Here is a 16,967-nt window from a genome sequence, read left to right on the forward strand (position 1 = left end):
AAACTACACCAGGCGGGTGAGTCATGTTCATTGGCTCCGAGAAAAGAAAATGCGTTGACATCATCTACAAGAACTGAGTCTATGAACTCTGTACACCAGCAAAGATTGTCGCCCAATATACCCCGTTGAAAACATTAGTTTTGGATAGGTATATTTCATCCTGGGGAAGAGGTTGAAAGAGCTCTTATTAAAAAAAAAAAAAAAAGTCCAAAAGACATATTAATCTTCAGTTTAAAGTACACAACACGCCAGTGTTATACATTAATATTTTCATTCACTTAATCATATATTTGTCAGAATAGCTCAGCTACTTCCCAAGTTTAATTCCACGGAATTCTACAGCTTGCTTGGTCTCGTGGCCAGGCACATGCTTTAGAGGCTTTCTGTGTTTATCAAGTAGACCACTGATTTAATAAGTAAAATTTATACAACGTTCTCCAAAAACAACTGTAATTAATTTTACTCCCCCCTTCCACCCTTATTTTATGGCGTAGATGAATTTCGCATAAGTTACTTCATTGTAAGGAATATGTTATACAACAGTGTTTCTCGTACTTTAGAATACCAGGGTCCGTCTCAAGGAAGGGGTCATATGTAGACAGTCATTTCTACTTTTGAATGTTTGCAGTTTTAAATAGTTTGAAAGTTATACTTTTATAACGTCTTAATCATAAAGATAAAAGAAAAACGACCTATACCTTCCACATAATTACAAGAGAACTTTTATTTTAATCGATATTTTGCCTATGCTATATCTTCAGGGCTAGTACACAAAACTGTTGGACTGGTACGTAAAATAGTTTTAGGTACTAATTCTGAAGAAGCCGGAAAGAAGAAACGTCGATTAAAATAAAAAATGTTATAATTATCTGAAGTGTAAGGACTGTTTTTTTTTCTTTTCTAACTTTATTAAAACGTGAACCATATTGAAGTTGGCAGTATTCAACATACAGTCATTTCTACTTTCGAATATGCTTGGTTTTAAATAGTTTGAAAGTTGTCTTTTTATAACTATCAACGAAATTCTTTTACACAGAGGTAACAAACTTCGGTTTTCCTTTTCTTTTTTTATATAGTCAGTTTTGAACTATCAATGCAGTGTAGTGTTTTTACTATATTGAATTTTTGATGTCACTCAGCATTTGAAATGTGTGTTGTTGTAAGTGATATGCAGAAAATATTTTCGGGTGTTTCAGAAATAATTTAAGTTTTAAAAATATTCCGTGCTGTTATAAAACCTTTAGAGACTTAAACTGGAAAGTTGAACCTGTAGGTGAGCCCGAAAAATACAATGCACTGTTTAGAGTTTGAAATAAGCTTAACACGAGTTAGCACGTGATGTATAAGAAATTTTGTTCTTATTGGTTGCTGTAATATTTCAAACATTTTTTTGTAATATGTTACAAGATGTGAAATTTTACATAAAACATTGTTTTAAATTATGTATGCATTTGCTTTGCAGGTTAAACAGAATTATTCATTACTGTTTTAACGTAAAGTGACCATAAATACAAAATACATGTTCCAAAGTGATTGCTTTTGTATAATAAAGTTGGTTGTGTAACTAAATTAGTAATAACACAATCTAGAGCAAACAAACAATTGATGACCAAATCACCATAAGAGAAAAGTCAAACTGTGTTTTGAACTATTTACAACTTACGAGTTGTTCTCTTTTTTTTTTTAAATAATCATTTTCTTTCCCTTTTAATCCATTAAAATCCTATAATATATCCATCATTAACCTATATTTACCGTATAAATTTATTAAAATCCATTTGTGGTAGTACAAACTTGCTCTCTGTCTTCGCAAAAGCGAGATTCGCGATTCCAATTTGAAGGCGGACATTTATAGCAATTTCTTGCAAGTAATAGAATCAGCACAGCGAAGAAGTGAAAATGATAATAAAAGAAATCTTATTTTATGCAGTTAGAGGAAAGTTGGTAAATGGGTGAATATATGTTATTAGTTAAGTTGTTGGACTGTTGAAGGGGTGAAGGAAGAGAAACTAGAAAAGTCGAACCAAGTTGGCAAGAACAAGAGACATGAACAAGCAAGTTTTGACAGAGGAGAACTACCTCCGTCAAAAGTTAGAATTGTTTTGAAAGTGCCAGAACTGCATTCACAGCACAAACTACCTTTTTGCAGTTGACTAATCAGAAAACAGTTTTCGATAAATAGAAATATCTTTGCTCCTTGTGATAGTTGTACGGTGTTCTCTAAAACGCAAGGTCGAGAAGGGCATAATACAACTATTCTAAGAAACGCCACAAACGTTCGTGACCACTCATTCTACAACAAATAACACTTCAATCTGCATTTTTCACGTAATCTCAGCCGGATTTAGAATGTCCAGAAATTAAAACTTCTTAATTTTAAGAATGTTTTAACGTGTTTATATTAACAGTTTCAAAGAACGCGCTAATGAAGTAAATGAGAATATTGTTTTGAGGTCAGCATCTGCTAGATGCAGCACCATTTATTATGTCTTTTATAGTAGTGGTGCGTAGTACTTACAAACATACAATTTAGCTCTTGGGCTAGTTCGCTGGTTTATCCTAAATTATTATTTTGGAAGTTAAGTTGATAAGAAATATAATTTTTTTTTTTTTTGCTGTATCCTGATTTTTGAGCCAAATCCCCAGATGCCGCCTGAAAATAAAATTGAAAAATATAACTGAACTTTCACGAAGGAACGTGTGTAGTTTAGAGGATGGATGTGTACGCCTCGTTACTCTAAAAGTTATAAAAGGTCTATCTGCTGTTTTTCATAATGATCATTTTAAATTTTCTTATTGGCAAAAAAGGTCCGCATTCTTTTTGAAAAAGACCCCACCCTTTTACGCCAGGTAATAAGATAGATAGCAAAAGTCCATAATAATATTTGTATTTTTTTTTTTTTTTGCTATTTTGATACAATACGAAAATACTTTTTAATGTTACACGCAGTTTGACTTCTGTTTCACTTTCTTGGTCGAAATGAAAAACTAATTTATTATACGTTTTATTTCTAGATAACTGGAACATAACTATTGTATGATTTGAAGATTAGTTTTGCTGGTTTGAAAATTCTTTTGAGTACCAGAGTCAAACTGATAGCCGAAAAGCTACTAAGTTTTTATATTCAATTTAAAATTTAATAGAAGCCTGGCGTTGTAATTGGGAACGATTTGACAGTTATTGGCCTTGGAAAATTTTAGCTCCCAGGGGGCACAGTGGGATATCTTTGGACTTGGACTGTTAGAAACCGACTTCAGATTCCCATGGTGGATAGATAACCCTTTGTGTAGCTTTGTGCATAAATACAAGAGAGGGATTTAAAATCATAAATTCAAAGTGAAGTTTTATGTGGTAATCGTTTTTACAATGATCTTGTTATTATTAACTTCGTGATATAATTTGGTTGGGAATGAACAGTGTTATGAAAGGAAAGGATCTTGGTGTAATAGTTGATCACTCTAAATCCGTCCAAGCAGTATGCTGTAGCTAATGGTACGGTTTTAGGTTGAAATCGCTCAAAGATATCTCTTGAAAAAAGATTTGAGGGGAATCTGATTGGAATATTTAATAGTGTAAAGGGAGTTGTTAGTATTAATGCACCATCTTTTATTATATTTAACGGTGAGAATAGTCGGACTAGGGGACAAACATAAAAATTGGCAAGGTAAGAGTCATCTTCAGCTAAGACCGTTTTATTTTTCTAACAGGGTGATTGACCTTTGGAATGTGGGTTGACTTCGGATGTTTTAGAGACCGTAAATCTGAGTTTAAATAAAAGCTTGATACGTATGTGAATAATAAGGACTGGCTTTAAGATCTTTTTAAATCACTTTAGTTTAGACGATGTAACAGCCGAGATAAACCAACAAATCTCGTGTTGCGTTAAAACCCGCATGAGTACATTTATTTACGTTTTTAGTGTTGTATAAGGACAGAATTTATACCATTTTATTTTTAAATAATATCAATTTTTATGAAAAATTATTATTCACTTAACTTTTGTTAAAAAAATACTGTGGATTGTCAAAATTTAGAACAAAAATATAAAAATTATCCTTTAGTTATATATGTATATATATGTCTACATATATGTATATGTATTTTTTATTTTTTTGCTTGTGTTCGGGTTACAGATTTGATTAATTTCTTGTAGTTTCCTTGTATCTATTATGATACTGCTCATTGTCTTAGTACCCAGAATGGATGGAGGTATAGTATCTTACACATTGTGATATAGTTATCCTAAAAGATCCTGAGAAAAATAAAAGAGCTAACGTAATTATTGTTAGGTACAATCAGAGCCGGGTATAATCTTTCCCATGGAACATTTTGGAAATAAGTAAGGGCTCGAAACTTGAATTTCGAGAAATGTTTCACTTTCTTGATAAACATGTTATGTGTGAAATAAAAATTTAATGCAGTGTTTGAGCATTATCGAGTAATGTTTTAGAAGTGAATAAAGGACCTTATATAGTATGTAAACTATTGTCGAGTTATCTTTATTGAGCAATACTTTGAAAGTGAAGTAAGGACCTAAGACTGCAAAACATTGTCTAATAGTAAACAGTCTGTATTAATGAACAGTATGAGATAAATAGAGGACATGTTGCTGTACAATAAAACTTTTTTAGTTAGTCTTACGAGAGATTAATACATTGAAAAATAGATGTGTGATACAGTAGTGAACCGCTGTAGCCTAGTTTCTATTTCTTGATATAGTAAAGTAGGAAACTGATGACGTTGGAGATTTTTCTCACTAAAATCAGATTCTGCTATGAGTAAAATGATGGGGTTTAATTCCCTGGTGTAATTACCTACATAAAATTGAAACGTAAAAATCAAGATGTTTACCGTTACAGCTTAATGCGTTTAATTCAACGATGCTTGTAAGTATGATGTTGAAAGTAGTTTAAGTATTAGGGAAAAAGGTTGAAGTGTGGTATATCACAATTTTTTAAACTATGTTTAGCTCCACTTATATTAGTATTTTACAGTTTGGTAATAAAAAGAGCATTCAACTTGTCTTTACGTTTAGGCCTAGATAAAAACTGAACAATGTACTGCTTTACGCATTGCCTAGTTTAGCGCATGACATTGTGTAATACGTGTGACCTATACCGAGATCTACGTTGTACTGTGAACAGAACCTGTCGGTTCAAACTATATATAAATTTTCTGAAAGTTTATTTTCTTTGAGACGTTTTGCTTCCTAATCGGTATTTATAAGAAATGTAAACCTAGTAGACATTCTACTGAGTTGATTTAGGCACCTGAATTCTATTTTTAGTCATTGCGTTGTGCCCAAAAAATAAAGATAAACATTTGGAAAAAGCCGATAGTATAGTTGGTATGTACTATGGAAAACCCGTTATTTAGAATTATTGGGAAGTAATTTAGTGTGTTTCTAAAAATATTGTAAGTTTGTAATATTTTGTTTAATTATATAATTGTAGTAAATCATTTGATATCAGTATTTTAGGGCACTGTACGTTGACAATGTAAATATTTTTATTTTTTAAATTAAAGATATTATTAAGAAACTAGATTGCTTTGAGTCAGAATCTTAGTGAGGTTTTGCAGGGCCCCTATAGGCAAAACATTTGCAAAAGCTTCCCATCTCCTGTATATGAGAAGTGTAGGAAATTGCTAAAGCAAACACGAAGTGAGAAAATTAGAAACAATGGGAGTGTGGGGTTGAATTCCAAGCTCCTCAGCGAGGCTTGAATAGTTTGTTTCTCGTGTTTCGCACATAGATACCTGTAGATCATTTGTACCGAATTTTGAATTACCAGAAGAGGAAAAGCGAGTAGCCAAATACCACGCAAATCGCATTTGTCATTACTCCTTTATTATACGGTAGTGGGGAACGAACATCAGGTCTCTGGATATATATTAACTCTTTTATTAACGTTATTTATTTTATTGTTAATAAATGTACAGGAAATAACTTATTCGGTGATTTCCCCCCTTCCTTCCCGAGTGAGGCCAAGTTGACCCATCTGAGCTAAACTGGTCTTTGCATATGCAGAGAGCCCTAAGTGGCATACTTCAGTTAACGGGAAATATGGCTCTAGTTAGATGATGTCGTAGGTTTATAACGGGAATGGTGAATGTATAAAAACACTTTTGGAATTATCCATTAAAGTGCATTTCATTCCTTGTACACATCACATACAATGAACAAACTGTTTAATTTATAGTTTTCAAGAAAAATTCACTAATAGAATAGAGATGTAATTATAAGTTATTTTAATACCTAAAAATTCCTCATAACCTTGCTGGATCATAATATTGCCTCTGCAAAGTTTGAAGTTCGTTTTTTTGTGTAAGAAATCTATATTACATTGGTTTATAATGCACCCAAAAAAATGAGTTTTCTAACTTAAATGTTGCTTCAGGATTACCTCAAAATACACCAGTGTATTTTAGTTAAAATAATAGCTGTTCACCAGCTGTTGGCTTTTGGTCTGTCAAGTTGGTTTATTTGCATTAACTTTAGTTCTTTGAGTGCTGTTTGTAGTTGACGTAGGATCACATAGACCGAAGGGATCCATGTATTTCTCTGAATCTGATACAAGATGAATTTTTGTTGGTCAAATAATTTTATCTTTATTGAAGTATATTAAATTTACAGAAATAATGCAAAACATTTTAAATTTGAAGGAGATGATTGGGTTGCAAAAACAAGTTTCAGTTTTGGCTATATTTGAAAATGTGTGTATTACACTCGCATTCATCCATTATCCACATGCTATTGTGTCAGTTTCTTTAATGATAAAGAATGTTAGTTGAGGTCTTAATGAAAGATCTTAACCCACTATAAATTGGTTAAGTAAACTGTTGTATTGGCTGGTTTCTGTAACAGTATTATCTAATATGATACTTAACCTTAATAGTATCTAGTACAGTTCCTCAGTGACACAACCCCATGAATCTCATGTTCAAATGTTGCTGATAGCATTTTCAAGGTATAATATCTTCGTAAAAGATATTACTTTTTTGAATTAATTCTGCATCTTTCCACAGATGTCATCTCGATTCCTTAAAAATGATAGCATGTTGGAACATTTGTTTTGATTTACGTGTAGTTTACAATATATCTATAATTCTTGTAAAGAAAGTAGAAAAAATGCTTCTGTAACATCATAATCTGTAGTATGTTTTGTAATGTTATAATACCATCCATGTTATTGGACACTTGGCTAGATTTCCACCAAGTCCTGTTTATTAATAAGTCTTTTTTCTTATTTAAAAAAAAGTCTTCAGTTATTTTTTTTGTATAAACTTAGGTTTGTTTAGTTTTCTGGTATATAAAATCTTTTTGCTGTCATTTAACCATAAACAAAAAATTTTTTTTATAAACTTTTTGTTGTTGTTGATTTTTGCTGAACTTCTGTTTTCTGTCATGACATCATTGGTGAGATTTGGGAATTTATTATCTGAGAAAGCTTCCAATAAGCCACCAGTTACACTTAATGGAAATTTAAAATATTTGAGAAGCAGGTTCTCTGAAGAATATGTACTTTCATTGTTCATATATTATACTCCATTAGAACTTTTAAAACACAGGTGAATTAGTTTTATACAAAACCAGTTTATAGATTGAAGGAATTGAATTGTTTGTAAAAGTTTTTGTTGTGGAAAATTTTTAACAACATTTTTTTTTTTCATGGTGATTTCTCATTCTGATCCTTTTCTCAACTAATTCTATTTTGTGAGCAGACTTACTGAAAGTGGGGGTTGAAGTCCTCCAAAAATGGCCTTAGTTATAACTATGTTAAACCTAGTGTAATGAGACAACTTTCAAATATTAAGAGTAATTCTACTAATCCATGAATGTTAGGGTCAGAGTCAAATGTGGCCTAATGGTTGGTATGGTGTGCTGAGAATCAAAAGGTCCAATGTTCAATTCAGTGTGCTGCTTAATGTGCTCTACATTTTTGGCTGGGTGGACATTAGAACAGTGACAGTCAATTTCACTTTGTGGTTAAGAGTAACTCCATAGACAGTTGATTGCCCTCTCTTTAGTGAGTAGTTCTAAATTGGGGATGGCTATAACTGATCCTTAGGGGTCTCTGACTTTGCTCATATCTTGTACAAGTACACCCTGTTGAAAATGCCAGATACCATAAATAGTGTCAAAATAATTTTAAGGTAATGCTATTTCTGGGTGTTAGAAGTATACCTTTCTTCTAATATAATAGTCATGTTTTAAGGGAATTATTAGTGAGAAAAACTGGAAGTTTATTAGAAAAGTATGTAATACAAATCAAGTGTATATTGAACAACTAATATTGAAGTTGAAATATATAGTGTCAATTTTTTGTTACTATTTAAATACCTTAAAATTAGACTGTTGAGTGTACGTAATATTAGTTTCAAAAAATAATAAAGGTGATTTTGTTTTTATTTACAATTCCTCTAGAAAATGTATCATTAAATTAATTTATGATTGGATATATGCTAGAAAACAACATAAGAAAATAGTGATTTATAGGTTTTGCTCTTCAGTTGGGATAATTATGTATAACAGTGGTTTGCAAACTTGTATTTGTTTGTGAAACACTTCGCTGGAGTAATTGACCCTACAGACCACCTATTGGTCTTATCCCATCTCTTTTCTTGCTTAGTACTGGAAAAATACACAAAAATTGTCAGAATTAATGTGAAGAATGAATTCAGCTTTGGTGGGGTGCATGAACGACTCCTGGTTTGGACCACCCTGAGGACACTGCTGGGCAATAAACTACACTTTGAGAGCCACATAATTCTGATTTTATACATTTGAAAGTTTTTTTCTAAATACAAAGGGAAATTGTGTATGTTAACCATTGGTTATGCAAGTCTAAATGTTATAGGATGAATGTTTTATTACTAATTATGGCTGTCTTCATTTGCTTTACTAATCTGTGACATGAGACATTTAAAATTGTTCAGTCTGGTTATTATCAGTTAAAAACTACATATGTTATACCACTGTCATAAACTGGAATGCAAATCACTCAGATCTCCAGTGTTAAATTATTATTTGTATACTAAGCTTTAAACTTTAAGCTCTTATTGAAGACAATTTGAAATCTTTTTAAGTCATTTGGAATTATTTTTTATCTACAGTACTATTCAATGATGTGCTAATGATTTAGCTTGAATTATCAAGTTTTGTTTTGATTTTTTTTTCACAAAGCTACACAAGGGCTATCTGCACTAGCCATCCCTAATTTAGCAGTGTAAGACTAGAGGGAGGGCAGCCATTCATCACCATCCACTGCCAATTCTTGGGCTACTCTTTTACCAACAAATAGTGGAATTGACCATCACAGCATAATGCCCCCACGGATGAAAGGGCAAGCATGTTTAATGTAATAGGGATTCGAATCTGCAACCTCGGAATTTGAGTCGAGTGCCCTATTCATGTGGTCATGTTGGGCTGTTCAAGTATGAACTACCACATTGTGATTTGCTCTGAACTATAAACTAGCCTATAATGCCCCACAGCTGAAAGGGCGAGCATGTTTAGCAAGATGGGGATTCAAACCCATGACCCTCAGATTACAAGTCAAATGCCTTAACCCACCTGGCCATTGTAGGCCAATTACCAAGGTACTTGTTAAACTGTTGTCTTTATTTGTTTTTATGCTGTTCTTAAAATAGGACTTGAAAAGCAATTTCCTTTGTATTTTTGTGTATACATTGACTTTTCTATCATATTTTCCTGCAAAAATTCAAAATTTTAAGTAAGATTTTAGGTTGTTACTGAAGTATCAAATATAAACACATAACTATTAACATTTAAAGTTTATATTTCAAGTGCGCTTCTTGTCCTCAAGAATAAAGTTTTTATAACATTGACTTTCTTTTTTCACACCAGTTAAAGAAGAAAAATAACTTCGAAGATGGCGAACCTTTCGTTGAAAATAAATGTTGTCGAAAAAAATGTTATAAAAACAATGAAATTCAAGCCGTCCATGCTAGTTTATGATGCCTGTCGAACAATACGAGAAAAAATATCTGAAGCGAACTTTGGAGAATGTAAGTTTTAGTAATGCTACATTATTTTCTAAAAGGTTAAAATGTGTCTTAATACTGAATGTTTGTATTTTCATATATATATAAAATCAGAAAGGAGAAGCTCTGATAATTCATGTATTATATTTTTCAAACAAATGCATACACACTTTACACACTATATATTTTAACTTCTTAACTGCTTATATATGAATGTACAAATATAGAGTTGTAACAGATGAAAGTTTCATTCCTATAGCAAAGGAATATGGATTGTTCTTAGCTGATGAGGATCCTAAAAAAGGTGTGTGGTTGGAATCGGGGAGATCTTTGGAACATTATCTTCTTCGAGATGGGGTAAGATCTCATTAATGGGAACTTTAATCTCTCATTGTTTAACCATTTTTCAATGCACTGAAGTGAAAAAAAATGTTACTTTAGAATTTTCAATTCCTGTTATAATTCTGTTAGAGCAAATGTTGGAATTAAACATTTTTGTTATAAGATAGTATTTAATTTTTATAACTGAAATTATCACATTTTCTGATGATTTGCAGATTTATTATCGCTAAGCTCAATTTAGAAATAAATGAAATAACATACCATAAATTGTTTGGATAGATTTTCTTTTGCACTTTGAAGATCCTTGAATTTTAATAAATCTCCATTGAAAAGCACTGAAAGCCCTTAAATTTTATTAAACTAGCTCCTTGTACATGAAAGGCCTTGAATTAATAGTTGTAGAATTAAATGTGATTTATATTTGGAATTTTATTAAATCTTAAATCATATTACTAGCTGTATATGATGCTAAAATGTATTCTCAAACACTTTCAGCAAAACATATTTTGTTAAATTTGCTTTGCCCCCATGATTTCATTGTTCATAAGAGTTATTGTTTCCTCTCTAAATAGATAACTGTGTGTGCAATGGAATCTTGAATTGTTAATTGCTGCAACTTTGTCAGACTTTTGTATTTTCAAATGCATAATCTTTTGTTGTGAATAACTTTTGAAGTTATGGCCTATGTATTTCTCATTATTTTGTTTCTTTCTTTTAGGATTTGTTGGAATATAAGAAGAAGACCAGGACATTGCGTGTCAGAATGTTGGATGATGCTGTGAAAACATTACGAGTAGATGACAGTCAGCCTGTAGCCAATCTCATGGTTGTTATTTGTACGAAAATAGGTTAGTTGATTTTTTGGAAAATTCTGGAAGAAAATGTTTCTACAATGTAACAAAATTACATGAAAATTAAAATAATTACTTCAAAATTTGCAGGGTAAATTATTAAGCTGTTACCTACCTAGTTGCAGAAACAACAGGCTGTTTTACTCGATGCAATATAACGTATAGCTGTTTAGAGTTTTTATAGCTTCAGGGTTAAATGATGCTTGGCACAAGTGCTTCTAACATATATTCAACTGTAATGTTTTGTGCACAACTGGGTTTTGGATGGATTCTGTGAAATATCATTGTGATATTGATAAGATAAAAAGTCTAACTTTAAAAGTTCTAGCTGTAAATATTTGTCCATAAATCTCTAACATTTGGATACATAATCTCTTTACTGTTAGAAAAAAAACACAATGTTTATGAAATGAAAGTTTTATTTAGCATTTTTTTTATTTTATTTTTTCCAAAAAACATGTTTTCAAAAAGTGACATATCACTTAAATTGTTGATAGTGGGCATATATAAACTACAATTTGCGGTTTTATAACATTATGCTGCTAAAGTTTATTTGAGAAGATTTTAAAAAAATTAAGTTGCTCAGCACCAAGATCTTAATGTTTCTTCATACTTTATTAAAATAAGAAAATGTACTGTACAAGTCCCAAGTTCTTTTTGTTAACATTTACTAAATATTTTTAATAATATCTAGGGATTGTCATGAGGCAAAAAGTATAAAATTATGCAAAAAATACCAAATTGAGAAGAAATCATCACAAACTTGATTATTAACAAAACTTAAATAGGCAATTTTGTAGCTCATTTTGGATATTTACACTTAAACTATAAAATAAAAAGCATCACAGTAGTTGATAAGTTGTTAGGTTTTGTATTTTGGAAAGAAAATAGCTTATGGAATATTGTAAAATAAGAAAGGGAGTGAAGTTGAAAGGTAAATGTTTTTATTTTTAACCTTTCAAATCACCCAAGCAGAGATAGAAATAAAAAGGTAATGCCATGGGGCCCACAATGCCTAGAAGGCCTGGTATCGTTGTCTTTTATGAAAAGGGTCTTGATCAGTTGTTTGCCCCAGGGCCCCTGAAACACTTGTTCTCCCACTGCATTCAAGATATAAGACAATTTCTATTTGTAGTGTCTTGTACTGTTAATGTGATATAACTTAGTTTGTGTGATACCAGATTTATACTCATTTTTTTATTAAATAATGTTATACTTGTATGTATCCTTTGATGAGGAAAAGCTTATCCTATAAGTTTACAAGGCAAGATTTTGCAAAAGTAAAATGGCTGCATTATTTTTTTTTGTATTATTACCAAAGCATTGTAAAATTTAGGCTTCTGTTATTCTTCTTTGCCACCTAACACTATACCAACTATACTAGTTGTTTACAAATAGAAGTTCACAGCTTATGTACAGTATTTATTTCAATATTTTCATAAAACTTCAAATTGTACTAAATTCAATAAATTACCAACACTAATTACCAAAAGTAGATTTTTTTTTTTTCCAGCAAAATAGCTTATAAAACATTATCCGAATATCTGTAGATAATCAAAGTGGTGACACTAATATGCCTTTTGGAAAATGATAATCTCTTTATTACATTATACAAATCAATTTTGTATTAACTAATACATTATTTGTTTTATTTAAGCAGAATTACCTGTTTTAAGTGCCTGCAGCTGATTTTATTACAAGAGGTAAAATCTGGTGGCAGTTAAACATGCTTATTTTGATGACTACTCTGTATTCAAGTATACATTTGTAAGATTTTGAGTTAGCATGTGTAACTTACTGGATGTTATGGTTTGAAACTCTTTACAGGAATCACTAATCATGATGAATTTTCACTTGTGAGAGAACTTACTGAGGAGCCAGTTAAAGATGCCTCAACCACGGGTACACTTACCCTAAGGAGGGTATGTTACTATAAGAATAATGAGACCAATCAAACTTAAACTTTCATATTAAATTTGTTCTTAGTTAGACATGTTTCCCTATTTTCAAAAATGTCAAGTGAATAATTAATAATTCTTTGTTAAACAACTTTGCATATGCACCTGGATTATAAAAATATTCAGTTAATATTGTTTTTGTAGGATAAATCATGCCATATATAAGTTAAAATGTTAAAATATTGGTATTAAAATATATTGTAAAATAATTGTAATCATGTTTCTGTACTTGAGAAAATAACCAAGCACAAGACTTGTTTGTAGTGAGATGGCACAGTTTTTTCATTCATTAATGAAATGTTTACAATGGGGTATTTTAAATAAAGATTTTTGTTGTTTTGGGAAGATATAAAAAATTAGATTCTGTTCTATAAATCCGAATTATGATAAAAATTTGCATAAGTCAAATTTTAACGATGTTACAGTTGCTCGATCAATCTTCATTTTTCACTTTTGACTTGTTTTGTTTTCACTTGCTCATTAACCTATCAAGAATTAATTTCCTGTATTTCATAGTACTAAATCCAGTTTTGTAGCTTTAGTCTGTATAATTGAGAATATGACTTCGTCTGTCTCAACAGTCATTACTTTCAAACAGAAAAGGAAAAGGAATTTTGTTGATATGCAAATACAATAAAGAAATGAAAAAAAAACCTCCAAATTTTATGTTAAATGTTTACTTACAACGTGGACTCTTTCAATGGTTTTCTGTCTATTACTGAAACACCAGTGAAAAGTGGAAGTTGGTAAAGCTTTTAGACAAAATTAAGATTTTTCTTGTCAATAATTTAAAATAATTAAATCAAGTCATGTTGTTTTAATTAGGAAAAGAAGGATAAAGATAGAGACCAGAAAATGGAACAGTTAAAAAAGAAACTAAAAACTGACGACGACTGTAAGTTTGATAAAATAGTAGCAGTTGTTTATTTATAGTCTTAACTTATTTATACTTTCACTGCAATGCGTGTGTGTGTATACATATTTCTGTAACATTCCCAAATTTGTGAAAATGTATGTATTGATTCTAATATTGTTATTTTTGTAAGTATATGTTCAAAGTAAGAAAATTGCATTGGTTTGAATCAGTAAGTATATGAAGAGATCTTTTACTATTGTATTTAAATTAGTGACCGTTCATCTAACATTAATCTTCAAAGTAACTTTGATTTATTTCTGTCCTACTTAATTTAGTGAACTGGGTTGACCATTCAAAAACATTGAGGGAGCAAGGTATAAGTCAAGAAGAAACTCTCTTACTGAGAAGAAAATTCTTCTTTTCTGATCAAAATGTTGATTCTAGAGATCCTGTTCAGTTGAATTTGCTGTATGTACAGGTATGTGTACATTTTAAACTGATTGGTTTATCGAGAGATAGAGATGATGTATTTCAAAAAAAAAGACATAGTTTATTGTCCTTGATACTTTATTTTTAACATGCAGTGTTTTTTATTTATATCAAATTAACAGCAAATAGCATAAGTTTGCATACCTTTTTTCTTCAAAGTGTTTTGGAAATGTAATGATACTGCTTGTTTGTAATTAGCATAAGGAAGTAACATTACCAGCATTGAGGAGTAATGAAGTAGGGTTACTTCCTTATGCTAATTAAATCACCTGTATTACTACTTAATTAATTACTCTAAAAATTGTATTATTTGAGTAAACTCAAAAAAGTAATTACTTTCACTACACTACACTTCTTTTATAAGACTGTTACATTTTTAAAAAATTGTACTGTTTGCTGTGATGACTGATTTTTGCATCAGTCGGTGCATATCTACTTTTTAAAATAAGACAGTCACAAGAAGTAGAGTTTCCTGTGCTGCTAAGCAGGAAGAGGACCCAGTCGTTTTACAGCTGGTGTTAACCATGATGACTTTGTTATGCCATGACTATCAAGTTGACACAAGTAATCATTCATGGCCTTATTTGAAAGACTTATTTTAACTGATGAAGTTGTAGCATGCAAACATTGGTTCCATAGGGCTCCTGTTTACACTTAGATGATCTAATGTACCTAGTAGGATTTTTGAGAATCACCTGCTGTTGAAGATAAATAATAAGTTGAGTGTGTGAAAATTTGTCATAGATAGTAATACTGATTGTTTTAATAAAAATAAGTTTATTTTTTTGAGCTCATATTTGGTAGTGCCTTTTACATGTGACTTTAAGTTGTATGTAGGCTATTTTTAATAATATGATTATTATTATTATTTTTTGTCGATACTTTTCATTTTTGTGCTACTTAAGTGCTGTGTGTGTTTGGTACTTTTTACTTAAGTATTTATCATCAAAAGGTACTTTTAATTGTTACTTGAATTGATTATTTTCTAAAGTAACTACTGTCACTGTAATTTATTATGTGCAGTGTATAATGACTTTGTTTTTAAGATTAGCCATTCTTATTTAACATTATTTAATTTTCATAAAGACAAAACTCTCTGTAGACTTTAATATTTATTTTGTGTATGTACACACACACGACGCATGCACACGCGCTCGCATGATGATGTGTGTGTGCATGTATAGGTTTTAAAAGTTTCCTTTTTTTCCATTGGGACATGGGCTGGCCTAGTGGTACAACTCCTAGATTCCTTCACTTCAAGCCAGTTTCAAATCCAAGCAAAAATTACTCCCTATATCTTAACCATACAAGAACGTTTTTTGAGCGACAGTTGAGTCCCTTTGTGTAGGTGGTAGGTAACTGTTGACTGACTGCCTTCCTTCTGGTCAACAGTTCAAAATGAGGGATAGTAGCTTTCTATAAATGAAGTTGAGTCCCTTTGTGTAGGTGGTAGGTAACTGTTGACTGACTGCCTTCCTTCTGGTCAACAGTTCAAAATGAGGGATAGTAGCTTTCTATAAATGAAGTTGAGTCCCTTTGTGTAGGTGGTAGGTAACTGTTGACTGACTGCCTTCCTTCTGGTCAACAGTTCAAAATGAGGGATAGTAGCTTTCTATAAATACAATACATTTGTTTAATAAATAAATACATTAATTTTAACAATGATTTAACTTAACAAAATAATAACCATCATTCTGTATTGCCTGTTTTTCTAAGCTGTTATTTAATAATTGAGAATTTGAACATGAAATGTGTATTATTGTTTTACAGAATGCTTTAAACTATACTGAACTAATGTGAAATTAGCAATATTAACCATCAGATTGAGTATTTATGTGTTGAGAAATCAAACAGTGTACGTTGATATTTGGAGAAAGAACATCTGAATACTCAATGTTGTATGTAAAATTTTTATTTGTGAGTTTGTCATAAGAATTAAAGATATTCAAAATGGCAGTTTGTAATACATTTAATTATGATTATACTAGACTGCAGTACTGATAATTACGTGTCATCAGTAATACCATGACTGAGTAGCATGTTCCACTGGTTAACATACTAGACTGTGGAGTTGGGGCACTGCTGTTAACACAAAAAACCTGGCTCCACACTTTGGGAATGTGGATTTATTATATAAGTAATAATCAAATTCCACTATTTGGTATGATAAGGGTGGCCAAAGAGTTAGGCAGTGGATAGTATTGACTGAATGCCTTCCCTATAATTTACCATTTCCAAAGTAGTGATGACTAGTGAAGGTAGCCCTCATGTAGTTTGTTGTTTGTTTATTAAATTCTACAACAAAGTTAAAGAAATACCCTCTTCAGACTTGCAATGCTAGAAACCATGTTTTGATATGTGTGGTGGGCATAGCAGATAGCCCATCATGTAGCTTTTAGGTTAATTACTAGCACAAAGAGATACTCTTTACAAATAAAATCCAATGCCACCTAATTAAAACAAAT

General features: G+C 31.1%; 1 protein-coding gene across 3 annotated transcripts in view; it reads left to right on the forward strand.

Moving 5' to 3' along the window:
• Nucleotides 1-16,967, forward strand: part of LOC143239400 (talin-2-like) — a 132,341-nt gene that overhangs the window by 20,818 nt on the left and 94,556 nt on the right. For all 3 annotated transcript variants that reach the window (XM_076480417.1, XM_076480434.1, XM_076480427.1), the window contains exons 2-7: nucleotides 9,870-10,030; nucleotides 10,266-10,363; nucleotides 11,067-11,196; nucleotides 13,027-13,121; nucleotides 13,983-14,052; nucleotides 14,349-14,491. In XM_076480417.1, coding sequence (XP_076336532.1) covers nucleotides 9,895-10,030; nucleotides 10,266-10,363; nucleotides 11,067-11,196; nucleotides 13,027-13,121; nucleotides 13,983-14,052; nucleotides 14,349-14,491 — 672 coding nt within the window. In that variant the 5' untranslated portion in view covers nucleotides 9,870-9,894. The remainder of the gene's footprint in view (nucleotides 1-9,869; nucleotides 10,031-10,265; nucleotides 10,364-11,066; nucleotides 11,197-13,026; nucleotides 13,122-13,982; nucleotides 14,053-14,348; nucleotides 14,492-16,967) is intronic.

This window comes from Tachypleus tridentatus, chromosome 2, assembly GCF_004210375.1.
Source record: "Tachypleus tridentatus isolate NWPU-2018 chromosome 2, ASM421037v1, whole genome shotgun sequence".
In the NCBI taxonomy this organism is placed as follows: domain Eukaryota; kingdom Metazoa; phylum Arthropoda; class Merostomata; order Xiphosura; family Limulidae; genus Tachypleus; species Tachypleus tridentatus.